Genomic DNA, 19703 nt, shown 5'->3' on the forward strand with positions numbered 1-19703 from the left:
AGATTCGAGTGGATAGTATCCCCTCTCCAGTGGGTAGGGTTAACTTGTTATAACAGAATACTGCTTCAAATCCAATATCACCCCAAGGCCAGTCCAGTGCAAGGCAAGCCAGCTGTTCTGATCCACCACTGTTCAAGTTGTTTTTGGACTGTCCACTGGTTTATTTTCTATTATCTGCCCACACCCTGGCACCAATAAAGAGGCGGTTTTAAATGGGTTATTGCAGCAATTTCACTGCTGCTCCATTCGTCTCTATGGACCTGCAGGAAATAGCGGAGCGCTGTATTCGGCTATCTCCAGCAGACCCATAGAACTAAATGGGGAGGCATTGTGCACTCTGTTTTCATGATCGATGGTGGTCCCACTGGTAGGAAGTAATAGTCATCCCTTATCCTTCTACTAATACAGATAAGGAGAAAAAATAAAATAAAAAGAAAATCACAATTTCTACTTTTTTTTATTTAGTATTTTAAGTATTTATTGATCATTAATGTACACAACCTCTGATCCAAGGTTGAGAATATATTTTTAGATATTTTTATTTATAATAAGGAATAAAAGCTATATACAGTAGTTACCAATGGTTAATAAAAAACAGCAGCCATTACATCCATCAAGCTACTGCATAGCAGACAGAAGAGGGGCAGCGAGACGTAATATGACTTCAGAGTTCAGCTGAGAGATGGTGCTGATCCAATGTAGTTTTCGGCTTGAATATTTGTTCTTAACATACTGGAAAAAAAAACGTAAGCAAGGTTATAGCTATGCTCATTTTCACCTTCAGGACCAGGCCATTTTTTGCAAATCTGACCAGTGTCACTTTATGTGGTGATAACTTTAAAAACGCTTTGACTTATCCAGGCCATTCTGAGATTGTTTTTTCGTCACATATTGTACTTCATGACACTGGTAAAATGCAGTAAAAAAAATATTCATTTTTATTTATAAAAAAATACCAAAATTTGCCAAAAATTGGGAGAAATTAGCAAATTTCCAAGTTTCAATTTCTCTACTCCTATAATACATATTAATACCTATAAAAATAATTACTTTACATTTCCCATATGTCTTCTTCATGTTAGGATCATTTTGGGGATGACATTTTATTTTTGGGGGACGTTACAAGGCTTAGAAGTTTAGAAGTAAATCTTGAAATTTCTCAGAAATTTTCAAAAACCAACTTTTCAAGGACCAGTTCAGGTCTGAAGTCACTTTGTGAAGCTTACATGATAGAAACCACCCAAAAATACCCCATTCTAGAAACTACACCCCTCAAGGTATTCAAAACTGATTTTACAAACATTGGTTGCTATAACGCCGTGCGCTTCATGCCGCCGCTGCTGTACAGTAATACACTCGTATAGATCATACGAGTGTATTACTGTAGTGCAGCGGCGACATGAAGCGCACGGCGTCATAGCAACCAATGATGCTGTGTGCTCCTGCTCTGAGCAGGAATCCAGCCTGGCATACCACGGACCGCTCTCGGCCGCGGAACACGGCCGTGTCCATTCGGCCTTAGGCTACTTTCACACTTTCGGCAGAGTGATCCGGCAAGCAGTTCCATCGCCGAAACTGCCTGCCGGATCCGGCAAAACGTATGCCAACTGATGGTATTTGTTAAGACTGATCAGGATCCTGATCAGTCTTAAAAATACCTGATCAGTCAGAAAAATGCATTGAAATGCCGGATCCGTCTTTCCGGTGTCATCCGGCAAAACGGATCCGGCATTCCGGTATTTTGATTGCCGGATCCGGCACTAATACATTCCTATGGAAAAAAATGCATACAGGCAAGTCTTTAGTTTTTTTGGCCGGAGATAAAACCGTAGCATGCTGCAGTTTTATCTTTTGCCTGATCAGTCAAAAAGACTGAACTGAAGATATCCTGATGCATCCTGAACGGATTACTCTCTATTCAGAATGCATGGGGATAAAACTGATCAGTTCTTTTCTGGCATTGAGCCCTTTTGACGGAACTCAGTGCCGAAAAAGAAAAACGCTAAGGGCTCTTTCACACCTGCGTTCTTTTCTTCCGGCATAGAGTTCCGTCGTCGGGGCTCTATGCCGGAAGAATCCTGATCAGGATTATCCCCATGCATTCTGAATGGAGTGAAATCCGTTAAGGATGCATCAGGATGTCTTCAGTTCCGGAACGGAACGTTTTTTGGACGGAGAAAATACCGCAGCATGCTGCGCTTTTTGCTCCGGCCAAAAATCTGGAACACTTGCCGCAATGCCGGATCCGGAATTAATGCCCATTGAAAGGCATTGATCCGGATCCGGCCTTAAGCTAAACGTCGTTTCGGCGCATTGCCGGAGCCGACATTTAGCTTTTTCTGAATGGTTGCCATGGCTGCCGGGACGCTAAAGTCCTGGCAGCCATGGTAAAGTGTAGTGGGGAGCGGGGGAGCAGTATACTTACCGTCCGTGCGGCTCCCGGGGCGCTCCAGAGTGACGTCAGGGCGCCCCACGCGCATGGATCATGTGATCGCATTGGACACGTCATCCATGCGCATGGGGCGCTCTGACGTCATTCTGGAGCGCCCCGGGAGCCGCACGGACTGTAAGTATACCGCTCCCCGCTCCTACTATGGCAGCCAGGACTTTAATAGCGTCCTGGCTGTCATAGTAACACTGAAAGCATTTTGAAGACGGTTCCGTCTTCAAATGCTTTCAGTACACTTGCGTTTTTCCGGATCCGGAGTGTAATTCCGGCAAGTGGAGTACATGCCGGATCCGGACAACGCAAGTGTGAAAGAGCCCTAATGTGAAAGTACCCTAAGCATCTGTTCACATTTGCATTGCAGGGGTCTCAGGCACAGATTCCGTCAAATAAAAAAATCACACAGAATAGTCCTCCATACAAGACGATTTTGTCCAGTAAAATGCCAGACTCCTTAACGGATCCAGCGCTCTTATTTCTGTTGTTCTGGTCCTATAACAAAGCAGAACAACAGATCTTGATAGCATTGATATGAAAGCAGCCTAAAAACTACCAAGATATATAGAAAAAAAACATTTTCTGATCTCTCCAGAAATATGTAGTATATGCATGGGCCAGAGTGGAATGTGTAGTGAGGACACACCCTTCCTAGGCAGCTCTGCAAGGGGAGGCAACCATCCTGCTCGTATTCTTGGACAGGTTGCTGGTGGCCATTTTAAATCATTCCTAGAGAACCGCTTTAATTGTTTCTGAAGAAAAAAAATTATAAATATTACTCTTGAATTCATCATGTTATAGCCATTTTGTATATAACTCTATAAGGACCTCTGCTGTACATGTACAGTGAAAGTCCACACTTAAATGATGGGACCCGCTCAGCAGACACCTTGAAGCAATGACATTTAACCCCTAAGATACAGTGGTCAATTGCAACCACAGCATCTGAGCGGTGAAATGTCTAGAGTGCTGCATTCCCCCGGCAACAAGATCGAGGGAGCCATTCAGTTGCTATGAAAGCCTCAGGCCTTCTAAAGGAGGCATAGTAAATAATGAATCTTCCATAGGCTGCCATGTTAAATCACTGCAGTTTATGAGAGAAGTGATTTGAAAGACATCTCATGTTCAAGTCCCCTAGGGGGACTTGAAGTGTGATAAAAAAAAAATATATATATATATATATATATATATATATATAAAAAAAGAAGTTTTTAGAAATATCAAAATGCTAAATCACCCTTTTCCCATAATAAAAATAAATATATAAAAAAATTAAATATAATTTAGCATCGCCATGTTTTAATGTCTGAACTATTAAAATATAAACTTATTTTTCCCCTAGAGTGAATAACATTAAAAAAAAAAAAAAAAAAAAAAAAAAAAAAAGGGCAATTTGCTGTATTTTCATCGCTTCACCTCCCAAAAAAAAAAAAAAAAAAAAAGTTTGTCACACACACACACACACTCCTAAATGGTATCAATAAAAACTTATTATATAATAAAGTTATGATATAGCAGAATATAGCAATGCAAAGAAAAACAAATTTTAAGTATCACAACTATACAAATGTAGTCTCTAAACAGGAAACACAATAAAAACAAAACCCGTAAAACTATGCCAGAATTGCATTTACTTCCAAATCCACCCAGTTTGGATATTTTCCAGCTTCCCACTACATAGCATTCAATATTAAATGGTGCAACAGCCATATCACAGCTTTAAAACAAGTTTGAGACACGTTGCAGAAATGTTTTTGGTCATACTTTCCAGAAACTTTTCTGAAAGCATTGTAGCCCCAGGCTTACTTGGTGGCCATTAGGGTTTTAAGCAGTTAGCAAACATCTATAAAATGCTCTGGAGTGTGTGGGGTGGGAAGGAGATCGAATATATTAACAGATTTTGGTGGGAGAATACACTGCAGGGGAGATGTAACATTACATTGGGGCTATCTTTGCACTACAAGGACATCTTGAATTCCCCAGAGCAGAATCCACCCTTACCGAGCATCTCTCCTTTCTGAACCCTAGAGGGGAACCCCCCATCCCCCCATGATGCCCATATATTCTAAAGGGGGCATATAGACTAGGGCTGTGTTAATGAGAAACTGGTGTTGTCTACCCCAGAGTGTATAAACTCCAGTATTTATACAGACATACCAAATACATCTGAATAACTCTTCCTCAGGCAGGAGGCAAGCTGGGCATGCAGAATGAAAACCCACCTTTGAACACAATGGTTGTTGGCCAACCACTAGCTGTTCAACTCTTCCACAGACTTAGGCCCCTTGTAGATGAGCGTGTGTCACGCTGCGAGTCCGCAGCGCAGCTTCCGGCCTGACTTCCCAGCACTGACGGGGGTCACATCGCATTATATTGATTTATGATGCCATGTAACCCTTAGAGTTCTGGAATATATTGGATAAGGCCCCCTGCACACGAACGTGTGCTTCCCGTTGCGGATCCGCAATACACGGGTGCCGTTCAATAGGCATTCCGCATCATGGATGCGGACCCATTCACTTGAATGGGTCCGCAAAACTGGAGATGCAGAATGGAAGCACGGAACGGAACCCTATGGAAGCACTACGGAGTGCTTCCGTGGGGTTTCGTCCTGTACTTCCGTTCCGCAAAAAGATAGAACATGTCCTATCCCATTTTGCGGGCCGCAGCACGACCACGGGGTGCACAGTGTGCAGGGGGCCTAACACTGACAGCATTATGTCAGTGTCATCTAACACATCCCAGAACTGTAAGGGTTATATAGCATCATAAATCAATGTAATGCTATGTGACCCCGTCAATGCTGGGATGAGTGCTGTGCTGTGCACTCTACATGTCGTCGTTTTATTCTGGCCGCCTCTTGGAATGTTTGCTGTGCTGCAGCCGGACCTCCAGCCCGCCCCCATTATAGCGAATGGTGCTGGAGCGGACTCCCGGCAGCACGGTGCACTAGCACTGATCCGGCAGGCTGTTCTCCCCCCCCCCCCCCCCCCCGCGCTGGAAAAGCCTGCCGAGAGTGTGACAGTAGCCTTACTTGGCCAAGTGAGTATGTATTTGCAATGGGAAGAGGAAAGAGCCACTGCCAGACATAGCTGATAGCATCTTATCGTATAGGAGAACGAAGCGATCGGACGTTTGAAAGGTGGCTGAAGGGGAGGATCAGTAGACACCGTTTGGGAAGAGTTTTTAATATGCAGGTCATTCTGTCAGTGACTGTCTATCTTAAAGACACAGACAACTTTCTGTTGCAAGGAGTGGCACATCTCTTGAACAGTACAAATTTGTATACATTCTAAGATACAGGCTGTTACATCATCATTCATTTGTTTTGTACTATCATGTCTCCTAATTATCTCAGCCACTCAGGGATTACACTACTTATCTCTGCCATACCAGGCTTCTCCTATCACTCTCTGCGACATCTAGCCCTTCTCTCTTCTATGCAGCTCCATATCAAGCCTAATCAACCTTCTCATCCGACTGCCATCGTCTGTCATTTTCCACACTTTAATACAATAAAACAATTCCCACTACATATACTATCATTACTAGCTTCTTAAATGTTGATCCTTCTCTCCCATCATCTGTTGGGGGAAGGGAGGGAAAGTCAGCAGCTGCCTATACATGTAAAGCTAGCTTCACACTTGCAGCAAAACTATCCGGCAGAGAAATCTTGCAGGTGTTCTCCGGATCCGGCATAACTGGATAGGGAGGGCACTTGCCGGACCCCGTTGACTATAATGGGATCCAGCCGCTCCTCAGCATAAATGACGAAATTTGGCCAGAGAAAAACTGCTGCGTGCAACGACTGCGCAAGTGTGAAGATAGGCCCTTGTAAGCCCGTCTTAAGGCTAGGAGCCTGCAATTGTCAGGAAGGAAGCATTCTTTCCCAAAGCTAGTCTGCCCGCTTGTCCTCATAGAGCTGCATTGTTTCTGGGCAGCAGATCACCGTTTAGACCACATGATCTGCTGCCCAGAAAAGATCATTTACGTGCCTGCACGAACGACAGGGTCACACAATTAACAAGCGTTTCTCGTTCATTGGGTGATCAGTAGCACATTTAGAATGAGCGTTCGCAAGAACGTCAGTTCCTGATAATCTGCCTGAATGTCGGGCCATGTAAATCCACCTTTAGATTTTCAGCAGGTCCCACTGAAAACAATGGGTCCACCCAACAATAGTCTGTGTGTATGGGGGCACTTTTTTATTATAAGCAAATCGGCAAACAGTCACCAATAATCATTTCCATCAGGACTCTCCTTGCTGCGAGCAAGGGGCCAACTCCTCCCTGCTGGTGGGGAACATCATTGTTGCCCAACATGATTGTCATGCATCCTGGATTGTTATGGACTTTCACACTAGCCTTTTAAAGCAAACAAACAGATTAGAAAGACAGAGTGGATGGTTTTTCAGCCAAAATCACAGAGGGACATGCTTTTTACCCAGTATAAATCACAGCCACATGATCAACCCTGCACCAACAAAATTGCCATAGTAGACCAGCAAACTAGGGTTTAGACGCTGGCTTTCTGAACTTCTTTACATTTATAGTAAAGTTACATTAGACACTTACAGCAAATTTTGTCATGTTGTTGTTGACCTTGACTACATTCTTTGCTATATGCTGCATGACTGGCAGAAGATTTTCTTCAGTGTAGCCAGTGAAATGCTGGACTGTGGCATCCTGTGCAAGAAAGCAGAGAGGTGATCTCACATGGTTCATACCTCAAAGACCACTCAAGACATTTGTAGCCCAAATGGGATTATATTAATTAATAAATAAATAAATAATAAATATATATATATATATATATATATATATATATATATATATATATATATATATTACACACTCACCTAAAGAATTATTAGGAACACCTGTTCTATTTCTTATTAATGCAATTATCTAGTCAACCAATCACATGGCAGTTGCTTCAATGCATTTAGGGGGGTGGTCCTGGTCCAGACAATCTCCTGAACTCCAAACTGAATGTCAGAACGGGAAAGAAAGGTGATTTAAGCAATTTTGAGCATGGCATGGTTGTTGGTGCCAGACGGGCCGGTCTGAGTATTTCACAATCTGCTCAGTTACTGGGATTTTCACGCACAACCATTTCTAGGGTTTACAAAGAATGGTGTGAAAAGGGAAAAACATCCAGTATGCGGCAGTCCTGTGGGCAAAAATGCCTTGTGGATGCTAGAGGTCAGAGGAGAATGGGCCGACTGATTCAAGCTGATAGAAGAGCAACGTTGACCGAAATAACCACTCGTTACAACCGAGGTATGCAGCAAAGCATTTGTGAAGCCACAACACGCACAACCTTGAGGCGGATGGGCTACAACAGCAGAAGACCCCACCGGGTACCACTCATCTCCACTACACATAGGAAAAAAGAGGCTACAATTTGCACGAGCTCACCAAAATTGGACTGTTGAAGACTGGAAAAATGTTGCCTGGTCTGATGAGTCTCGATTTCTGTTGAGACATTCAAATGGTAGAGTCCGAATTTGGCGTAAACAGAATGAGAACATGTATCCATCATGCCTTGTTACCACTGTGCAGGCTGGTGGTGTAATGGTGTGGGGGATGTTTTCTGGGCACACTTTAGGCCCCTTAGTGCCAATTGGGCATCGTTTAAATGCCACGGGCTACCTGAGCATTGTTTCTGACCATGTCCATCCCTTCATGACCACCATGTACCCATCCTCTGATGGCTACTTCCAGCAGGATAATGCACCATGTCACAAAGCTCAAATCATTTCAAATTGGTTTCTTGAACATGACAATGAGTTCACTGTACTAAAATGGCCCCCACAGTCACCAGATCTCAACCCAATAGAGCATCTTTGGGATGTGGTGGAACGGGAGCTTCGTGCCCTGAATGTGCATCCCTCAAATCTCCATCAACTGCAAGATGCTATCCTATCAATATGGGCCAACATTTCTAAAGAATGCTATCAGCACCTTGTTGAATCAATGCCACGTAGAATTAAGGCAGTTCTGAAGGCAAATGAGAAATAGAACAGGTGTTCCTAATAATTCTTTAGGCGAGTATATATTTAAAATTTAGATTTAAAAGGGGTTGTCCCACTTCAGCAAATGGCATTTATCAAGTAGAGAAAGTTAATACAAAGCACTTACTAATGTATTATTGTCCATATTGCCTCCTTTGCTGGCTAGATTCATTTTTCCCCATCACATTATACATTGCTCGTTTCCATAGTCACGACCACCCTGCAATCCATCAATGGTGGCCATGCTTGCACACTATAGAAATAAGTTTTGGACTATGCATGCTCCCGAAGTCCCAGTGCCTTTTCCTATAGTGTGTAAGCACATTAGCAACTACACAATATATATATATATATATTTATATATATATATATATATATAAATATCTCAGAATAAAACACTGGCAGCACCACCCAAAAAAAGTATAGAGGAAAAAAGGCGGGTGCAAAGTCCAAGTATGGTAACAGGTGCTTACCCACTTATACAGAGCAAAAAAATCGGACTGCACTCCAGACGGTTCTTCAGTAAAACAGAGTGTTTTTATTCACCCATATGGTGGCAAAGAGCGACGTTTCGTCTTAAACATGTGAAAGGCTCATGTTCGAGCCGAAACGTCGCTCTTTGCCACCATATGGGTGAATAAAAACACTCTGTTTTACTGAAGAACCGTCTGGAGTGCAGTCCGATTTTTTGAGAATATATATATATTTTACACACAGTACAGACCAAAAGTTTGGGCACACCTTATCATTCAAAGAGTTTTCTTTATTTTCATGACTATGAAAATTGTAGATTCACACTGAAGGCATCAAAACTATGAATTAACACATGAGAAATTATATACATAACAAACAAGTGTGAAACAACTGAAAATATGTCATATTCTAGGTTCTTCAAAGTAGCCACCTTTTGCTTTGATTACTGCTTTGCACACTCTTGGCATTCTCTTGATGAGCTTCAAGAGGTAGTCCCCTGAAATGGTTTTCCCTTCACAGGTGTGCCCTGTCAGGTTTAATAAGTGGGATTTCTTGCCTTATAAATGGGGTTGGGACCATCAGTTGCGTTGAGGAGAAGTCAAGTGGATACACAGCTGATAGTCCTACTGAATAGACTGTTAGAATTGGTATTATGGCAAGAAAAAAGCAGCTAAGTAAAGAAAAACGAGTGGCTATCATTACTTTAAGAAATGAAGGTCAGTCAGCCGAAAAATTGGGAAAACTTTGAAAGTAAGGGCTATTTGACCATAAAGGAGAGTGATGGGGTGCTGCGCCAGATGACCTGGCCTCCACAGTCACCGGACCTGAACCCAATCGAGATGGTTTGGGGTGAGCTGGACCGCAGAGTGAAGGCAAAAGGGCCAACAAGTGCTAAGCATCTCTGGGAACTCCTTCAAGACTGTTGGAAGACCATTTCAGGGGACTACCTCTTGAAGCTCATCAAGAGAATGCCAAGAGTGTGCAAAGCAGTAATCAAAGCAAAAGGTGGCTACTTTGAAGAACCTAGAATATGACATATTTTCAGTTGTTTCACACTTGTTTGTTATGTATATAATTCCACATGTGTTAATTCATAGTTTTGATGCCTTCAGTGTGAATCTACAATTTTCATAGTCATGAAAATAAAGAAAACTCTTTGAATGAGAAGGTGTGTCTAAACTTTTGGTCTGTACGAATATATAATTATTATTTATTTTTTTTTTTGAAAGAGACTAAAAATCCAGTGACGAGTAAATATTTTTTTATTTGAGTTGTACTGTTCACAAAAGGATAAGATATGGTGCATCATGATCAGAATTAGATGAAGCATAAAGAATTATTAGGAACACCATACTAATACGGTGTTGGACACCCTTTTGCCTTCAGAACTGCCTTAATTCTACGTGGTATTGATTCCACAAGGTGCTGATAGCATTCTTTAGAAATGTTGGCCCATATTGATAGGATAGCATCTTGCAGTTGATGGAGATTTGAGGGATGCACATCCAGGGCACGAAGCTCCCGTTCCACCACATCCCAAAGATGCTCTATTGGGTTGAGATCTGGTGACTGTGGGGGCCATTTTAGTACAGTGAACTCATTGTCATGTTCAAGAAAACAATTTGAAATGATTCAAGCTTTGTGACATGGTGCATTATCCTGCTGGAAGTAGCCATCAGAGGATGGGTACATGGTGGTCATGAAGGGATGGACATGGTCAGAAACAATGCTCAGGTAGCCCGTGGCATTTAAACGATGCCCAATTGGCACTAAGGAGCCTAAAGTGTGCCCAGAAAACATCCCCCACACCATTACACCACCACCACCAGCCTGCACAGTGGTAACAAGGCATGATGGATACATGTTCTCATTCTGTTTACGCCAAATTCGGACTCTACCATTTGAATGTCTCAACAGAAATCGAGACTCGTCAGACCAGGCAACATTTTTCCAGTCTTCAACAGTCCAATTTTGGTGAGCTCGTGCAAATTGTAGCCTCTTTTTCCTATTTGTAGTGGAGATGAGTGGTACCCGGTGGGGTCTTCTGCTGTTGTAGCCCATCCGCCTCAAGGTTGTGCGTGTTGTGGCTTCACAAATGCTTTGCTGCATACCTCGGTTGTAACGAGTGGTTATTTCAGTCAACGTTGCTCTTCTATCAACTTGAATCAGTCGGCCCATTCTCCTCTGACCTCTAGCATCCACAAGGCATTTTCGCCCACAGGACTGCCGCATACTGGATGTTTTTCCCTTTTCACACCATTCTTTGTAAACCCTAGAAATGGTTGTGCGTGAAAATCCCAGTAACTGAGCAGATTGTGAAATACTCAGACCGGCCCGTCTGGCACCAACAACCATGCCACGCTCAAAATTGCTTAAATCACCTTTCTTTCCCATTCTGACATTCAGTTTGGAGATCAGGAGATTGTCTTGACCAGGACCACCCCCCTAAATGCATTGAAGCAACTGCCATGTGATTGGTTGACTAGATAATTGCATTAATGAGAAATAGAACAGGTGTTCCTAATAATTCTTTAGGTGAGTGTATATACAGTCATGTGAAAAAATTAGGACACCCTTTGAAAGCATGTGGTTTTTTGTAACATTTTTAATAAATGGTTATTTCATCTCCGTTTCAACAATACAGAGAGATTAAAGTAATCCAACTAAACAAAGAAAACTGAAGAAAAGTCTTTTCAAGATCTTCTGTAAATGTCATTCTACAAAAATGCCTATTCTAACTGAGGAAAAAGATAGGACACCCTCACATGTATTCCCTCTTAAATTGGCTCAGATCTCACACAGGTATATCACACCAGGTGCACATAATTAGTAGATCGTTACTCTGCATGTTGAATGAGGCTTTCCCTATTTAAACCTCAGACATTTAGTTTGGTGTGCTCCTGACTGTTGAAGTGAGAGTGAGCACCATGGTGAGAGCAAAAGAGCTGTCAGAGGACTTCAGAAAAAAGATTGTAGCAGCCTATGAGTCTGGGAAGGGATTTAAAAAGATCTCAAAAGATTTTGAAATCAGCCATTCCACTGTCCGGAAGATAGTCTACAAGTGGAGGGCTTTCAAAACAACTGCCAACATGCCCAGGACTGGTCGCCCCAGCAAGTTCACCCCAAGAGCAGACCGCAAGATGCTAAAAGAGGTATCCAAAAACCCTAAAGTGTCATCTCGAGAACTACAGCAGGCTCTGGCTACTGTTGATGTAGAAGTACATGCCTCTACAATCAGAAAGAGACTGTACAAGTTTAACTTGCATGGGAGGTGTGCAAGGAGGAAACCTTTGCTTTCCAAGAGAAACATCGAGGCCAGACTGACATTTGCCAGCGATAAAGTTGACAAAGACCAGGACTTCTGGAATAATGTTCTTTGGACAGATGAGTCCAAAATTGAATTATTTGGACACAACAGCAGAGGACATGTTTGGCGTAAACCAAACACAGCATTCCAAGAAAAGAACCTCATACCAACTGTGAAGCATGGAGGTGGAAGTGTCATGGTTTGGGGCTGCTTTGCTGCAGCAGGACCTGGTCAGCTCACCATCATAGAATCCACGATGAATTCTACTGTGTATCAGAAGGTGCTTGAAGAACATGTGAGACCATCAGTTAGAAAATTAAAGCTGAAGCGGAACTGGACCATGCAACATGACAATGACCCAAAACATACTAGTAAATCAACCAAAGATTGGCTGAAAAAGAAGAAATGGAGAGTCCTGGAATGGCCAAGTCAAAGTCCAGATTTGAATCCCATTGAGATGCTGTGGGGTGACTTGAAAAGGGCTGTACGTGCAAGAAACCCCTCAAACATCTCACAGCTGAAAAAGTTCTGCATTGAGGAGTGGGGTAAAATTTCCTCAGACCGATGTTGAAGACTGGTAGATGGCTACAAGAACCGTCTCACTGCAGTTATTTCAGCCAAAGGAGGTAACACTCGCTATTAGGGGCAAGGGTGTCCTATCTTTTTCCTCAGTTAGAATAGGCATTTTTGTAGAATGACATTTACAGAAGATCTTGAAAAGACTTTTCTTCAGTTTTCTTTGTTTAGTCGGATTACTTTAATCTCTCTGTATTGTTGAAACGGAGATGAAATAACCATTTATTAAAAATGTTACAAAAAACCACATGCTTTCAAAGGGTGTCCTAATTTTTTCACAAGACTGTATATGACTGGCTTCAGCAGCAATGTACTGCTTGTAGCCACATCACTACTGAAGCCAGTCATTGGCTGGAGTGAAGCATGTGACCAATCCCATAGTCAGCTGGATGTAAACAGTGCCGGGACTATAAGATTGAGACAGCGGGAATAGCGCAGAGGACCAGAACGGGGCAGAGCATGCCAGTATGAATCTTCTGTTTCATGGCAATGCTGTGGGCACTTTAATACTTGCTACTTACCCAAGTTCTCCAGTTAAGCACTTTTTGTGTCAAGCACAGGGACGCTGCTGCTACAATGGAAGGCCTATAGTGAACCATGTCATAGTCCATCAAGGTAAGTTCCATAAGGTATTTTGCAAGAGTGTGGTGCTCTGCCTCTGCCTAGAAGAGGAACATTTACACATAGGATTTATTGTATAAAAAGTGAACATAAAACAAGGTGCCTGTAAAGAATGTCAAACCGGTTTCTCAAGCTTCATTTCTACTAATAAATAGAATTCTGCATCATGAAAAGTGTGCAGTAAGGCTGAAGTTGCACAGTTCAATTACAGCAATACCAAACAGTTTTTGACTACTAAGTTTTACTACTTTTGTACAATAAAACTTTAAAAAAAATATAATAATCACTTTGCTGTATTCCAAGACCAATAGCTTTTATTTTCCTTCTACAGAGCGGTGTGAGGGCTTGATTATTGACAGATGACTTGTTTTCATGGATAATTTTTGATCACCTTTAACTCTGTCTTTTTGGTGGCAGATAAGCAAAAATACAATTTTTGGGATTTTTTTCGTACGGTGTTCACTGTGCAGGATAAATTACAGATAGTTCGGGTCTTTACAGATGTGAAGATACCAAATATTTGGAGGAGATTTAATTATTTTTTCTATTGAAAAAGCATTACTTTCATGGAAAAAGGCACTTTTTTAACTTGAATATTCAACACTGTTTAATTCTTGATTTTACCATTATCAGTCCCACAAGGGAACCTTTGATCACTCACATAGTATACTGTACTACTTATGTAGCACAGTGTATTATGCTGTCAGTAGAAACTGACAGGCAATCTATTAAGTTGCGCCTCTGACCTAGAGAGAAGACCTGAGGGCCTTCAAGGGACCCCCAACTGCCTTGTTAAGACATCAGGACCCCACAATCTTATTTGCAGTGGGGCCGATGAGTGACAGAGTGAGCCCCCTCCATTAGGCCCACTGAGATGCTACGGTCGCTACTGACCACAGTATATAAGGGGTTAAACAGCCGAGATTGGCTTGTCTGATCCAGGGCTTTAGAGCAGGAGCCAGTCTGTCATACAAGAGCCAAGTTTCTGTTCTTTGCTGTACAGGAGTCCCATGCAGCACTCACACTAGCCAGCCATAAAAAGGTGGTGGCCCAGAATGACTATAGCCATCACTAAATGACTTCTGTAAAGAAATTTAAAAAAAGCATATCAGCGGTCATTAAGGGGTTAATATGTAGTATATGTTAGTCACAACTGCTGTGCACATGTAATAAAGCTGTATACCAGTTAGGCCTTATGTACATGACCATATCCATTTTGCAGTCTGAAAAATTCAGGTCTGCAGAACATAGATGACATCATGACTTGTGAACCCATTGACTAAAATGCAGATCAGACACTGATACAAAAATGTGCATGAGACCTTCTGGTGGTAAAATAAACAAATATTTGTGCAAAATACACAGTCTGCAGAAGAAGAAAAAAAACTACAAACTTTACAATTCCACCACTTACAGCACTTTTATTTTATTTCTTTTTTTAAAGATGGGCAGGGTCTAGGGGAAAGGGGCAGGGCCTCCTCAGCCCTATACATTTACCATAATTTATGCCAGAACACAGGCATAAATTGCATCTGAAATATATGCCATGTATGCACAGACAGCATACAAAGATGCCATAAAATTAGCAGCCATGTGCCTCTTAATAAATTCACTGTATCTTACATCAACTGATTTCTTATTGTGGACAAGAATAGGCATTGTTACAATGGGACTGCAAAAAATTAAACAAAAACAGATGCAACAAAGATGTCTTCAGCATTTTTTGCTGAGTTTTTCAGACCACAAAATACATATGGTCGTGTGAATGCACCCTTAAAAAGGACTTTTCCAGCCTCAATCCCCATTTTAAATAGGCACTGGACAGTGTTACATAAAGTAGGAGGGGTTTATGTGAACTGCAGCCATTCACTGCACTACAGCTTGGAGACATTTTACCATTAAGGCCAGTGAATGGCTGCAGCAGCATATGTAAGCCCATCCTGAACTTTACATACTGGGAACTGGAATGGAGCGGCAGGAAGAAGATGAATGCATTTTTTTACTTTATGTATAACACTGTCCTGGGCCTAAGTAAAGTGGGGATTGGCGCTTTAAAAAAAAAAAAAAAAAAAAACGCTCTCGCACAGTTTTGTGCTGCATTTTCCATATTGAATCAGCCCCAAAAAGTTCCTCCAAACAGCCTCTCATTCATTTTGACTGGAAGCAGCACCACATGGAAGAAAAAAGAAAGGAAAAAAAAAAATAAGCACTATGATCTATCTTTGTGTGGAATCCACACTGAATCTACCATTGAAATAAATGAAGTGTCAAAACCTAAAAAAAATATATATATATATATATATATATATATATATAACCACTTAAAATCACCATGGATTCCCCTGTTGCATTCTTGGCTGTAGATCACACATGACTTTACCATCACACACTACAATGCAAGCTGTGTATGTAGTGCCCTAGAGCAGGGAGTACTTTGACATTTGCCTATATCCCCTATGCAAAGTTAAAACTTTTTACTTTATCATAAAAGGGTTAATTTATACTGTTTATTAGTGTTACAGCATTATATATAAAAAAAAAATTGTGTGATATATATACTGTTCATTATCACTATTTACATGGCTCTGTGGAAAGGGTTAATTAATACTGAGACACTGTTAGAGCTTTGATTGAGAAGCGGGTAATTTTCCACAGCTGCCATAGGGTTTATAGACGACCATGTTTTGGAGGGAAAAACCCAGACTTGTTTACCACCAAAAAGCAGACAGCCTGACCTTTTAAATGTCTGGTTTTAGCTATGTTGTTATTTCTGGAAACTTGTTTTTGTCTAGAAAACCTGCTGTGTCATTGCCATTGAGTATCATTGAAGCTTTAATGTAAGTCTATACCAGACGGGAGCTGAAACAATGTATCTGTTTGTGCTGAGTTTCTCCACTCCACCCCTCCCACTAGAAGGTTCTAGTCTAGCAAAAACTGTATATAAGGAGAGCAGTCAGAGCCCCTAGTGTGCTGCAGTTAGGGAACAGTGCTTGGAAGAGGAGACTGCCAGACTACTGAGTGACCAGAAGAAGAAGACGCTGAGACGGGGATATGCTGCCACAGACCATGGATCACTAGCCTTGGACCAGGGTACCAGCCTTCTGAAGAGAAAGAGGAACAGCTAGCTCAGGCCTTTCCTCAGCTTCAAACTCTTCTTCTGCCAGGGAGGAGATTGGAGAAGCCAGCCCAATGCCTCGCCTGTATTGTTTTGTACCTGAATTCCTCCAGTAAAGAAGCACCCTGGTTTATTGCAGACCCTGACTCTCTGGACTTATTACCCATGGGGGTGCACCACGCCTTACCATCCCTTCCGGAGAGCAGCAACACGTGGTGACACCTCAACAGTGTCCGGGGGACTCAGTGTAGCATTGGGACCACCCTAAACCTGGTCACTGCATGTACTCTAAGATAGTCACCCAACAGCAAGTTGCAGACAAGTCGTACAAATCTCTTCATAGTCCAAAAGACAAAACCAAGCAGGTTTACAGAGGACTTCTCAACATGATTTAGGCTACGGCTACACAGCAACATGTCACACGAAAACAAGTCTCAAAGTCATGGGGCATATATTGCAATGTAACTCTAGCCTAAATCATGTTTGAGAAAGTAGCCCATAAACATGATTTTTTATATTTTTTTATATCATGGAGAACATTTACTAATCTAAACGTGTCAATATTACTGTTCAATTTGTGCCGAAAAAAACTGGGATATATACCCAGTACGATTTTCACGCACGGTTGCTAGGAGACGATCGGGATGGAGACCCGATCATTATTATTTCCCCTTATAACATGGTTATAAGGGAAAATAATTGCATTCTGAATACAGAATGCATAGTAAAATAGGGCTGGAGGGGTTAAAAAAAAATAAAAAATTATTTAACTCACCTTAGTCCACTTGATCGCGCATCTCCTTCTGTCTCCTTCTTTGCTGATTGTAGGAACAGGACCTGTGGTGACGTCACTCCGGTCATCACATGATCTTTTACCATGGTGATGGATCATGTGATGGACCATGTGACGACCGGAATGACGTCACCACAGGTCCTGTTCCTACAATCAGCAAAGAAGGAGACAGAAGGAGATGCCGGCAGCGCGATCAAGTGGACTAAGGTGAGTTAAATTATTATTATTTTTTTTAACCCCTCCAGCCCTATTTTACTATGCATTCTGTATTCAGAATGCTATTATTTTCCCTTATAACATGGTTATAAGGGAAAATAATAGCAATCTACACAACACCGATCCCAAGCCCGAACTTCTGTGAAGAAGTTCGGGTTTGGGTACCAAACTTGCCGATTTTTCTCACGCGAGTGCAAAACGCATTACAATGTTTTACACTCGCGCGGAAAAATCGTGTGTGTTCCCGCAACGCACCCGCACATTTTCCCGCAACGCCCGTGTGAAAGAGGCCTTAGGGAGAGTTTCATCTGCAGAACAGAAAAAACAGGGGGGGGATGGGGGGCTATATACTGCATGCATTGCTGCTTTTTGTTCAGGCTAAAAAAATAATCGATCAAACAGATGCCAAATGTGCATAACTGATGCACGGGATCCCGTTTTTATTTCTTTTTTCTGTTCTTCTGACAGATCAGAAGAACGGAAAAATAACGGTGATGTGAACTCTCCCTTAGGCCCCCTCCTGCACACGAACGTGTGCTTCCCGTTGCCGTATTGCAGATCCGCAATACACGGGTGCCGTTCCGCATCATGGATGCGGACCCACTCAATCATAGATCATATGATATTATTATAGAGCCGGTCGTTGCGGACGTGGTGATACCAAATATGTATTTTTTTTTCGATTTATTAACATTTTTTAAATAACGGATTTGGGGTGGGGTGGGGGAGTTTAAATGTGAAACTTCATTTATTATTTTTTATTTTCGCCATTGAGTTCTCCTGTAACTGGGGCTGACATAGTACCCCCAGTTACAGGCAAAATACACCCCCCAGAGAGGCTGTACAGCATAATACAGCGCTATACAGCCTCAGTGCAATTGAATGGGTTCGCAAATCCGGAGATGCGGAATGGTGCGGAACGGAACCCTACGGAGTGCTTCTGTGGGGTTTCGTCCCATACTTCCGTTCCGCAAAAAGATAGAACATGTCCCATGTGAATGGGTCCGCGATCTGCTGCGGCTGCCCCACGGACTGTGTTCGTGCATTGCGGCCCGCGCCACGACCACGGGATGCACACGTTAGTGTGCAGGGGGCCTTACACAGCTGACACCTGCCTCCTGTGGCCAGGATCAGTAAATAGCAACTACAGCATCTGATCTGAGAGACTAAATAGAGAAAGGGGGCGTCCTATGTACTCAGATATACTGCTTATGGAGGAAAGAACAAAAAAAAATTTTTTTTAAGAATGTATGATGTCATTTATCAAAACTGGTGTAAAGTAGAACTTGCTTAACCACTTCCACACTGGGTCATTTACCCCCTTCCTGACCAGGCCTGACGTGTCACTTTATGTGGTAATAACTTTGGAATGCTTTTACTTATCCAAGTCATTCAGAGATTGTACTTCATGTTAATGATAAATTTGAGTCAATATGCTTTAACTTTTTTAGATTTTTTTATATAAATAAAAGGTAACGGAAATGTGGAAAAATTCACTGTTTTCTAAATTTGACTCTGCTTTTAAGACATAGTGATGCCTCATAAAATATTTATTGATCAACATTCCCCATATGTCTACTTTATGTTGGCATCATTTTAGTTATGTAATTTTATTTTTTTAGGACGCTAGAAGGTTTAGAATTTTAGAAGCAATTTTTGAAATTTTTACTTTTACATTTTTGAAACTTTAAGGACCAGTTCAGTTCTGAAGTCACTTTGTGGGGCTTACATAATAGAACCAACCCATAAATGACCCCATTTTAGAAACGACACCCCTCAAACTATTCAAAAGAAGTTGTTGTTATTAACCCTTTCGGTTTTTCACAGGAATTAAAGCAAAATAGGAGGTGAAATTTCAAAACGTCACTTTTGGCAGATTTTCCATTTAAATTAATTTTTTCCTGGAACACATCAAGGGTTAACAACAAAACAAACCTCAATATTTAGTACCCATATGTGGTCATATACCGCTGTTTGGGAACACGACAGGGCAAAGAAGGCAAGGAGCGCCATATACGGTTTTTGGAAGGCATATTTTGCTGGAATGGTCTTTGGGCCCCATGTTGCATTTGAAGAGGCCCTGAGGTAACCCCACAGTGAAAAGCCCCAAAAAGTTGCCACATTTTGTAAACTACACCACCC

At 41.9% G+C, this 19703-nt stretch overlaps 1 protein-coding gene across 1 annotated transcript in view; it reads right to left on the minus strand.

The window, feature by feature from the left end:
* Positions 1-618: 618 nt before the first annotated feature.
* Positions 619-19703, minus strand: part of LOC120986379 (G2/mitotic-specific cyclin-B2-like) — a 40125-nt gene continuing 21040 nt past the window's right edge. The window contains exons 7-9 of the mRNA XM_040414920.1: positions 13338-13478; positions 7018-7128; positions 619-732 (exon numbers count right to left, since the gene is read on the minus strand). Of these exons, the coding sequence (XP_040270854.1) occupies positions 619-732; positions 7018-7128; positions 13338-13478 (366 nt within the window). The remainder of the gene's footprint in view (positions 733-7017; positions 7129-13337; positions 13479-19703) is intronic.

The sequence above is a fragment of the Bufo bufo genome, chromosome 1 (assembly GCF_905171765.1).
Source record: "Bufo bufo chromosome 1, aBufBuf1.1, whole genome shotgun sequence".
Classification (NCBI taxonomy): domain Eukaryota; kingdom Metazoa; phylum Chordata; class Amphibia; order Anura; family Bufonidae; genus Bufo; species Bufo bufo.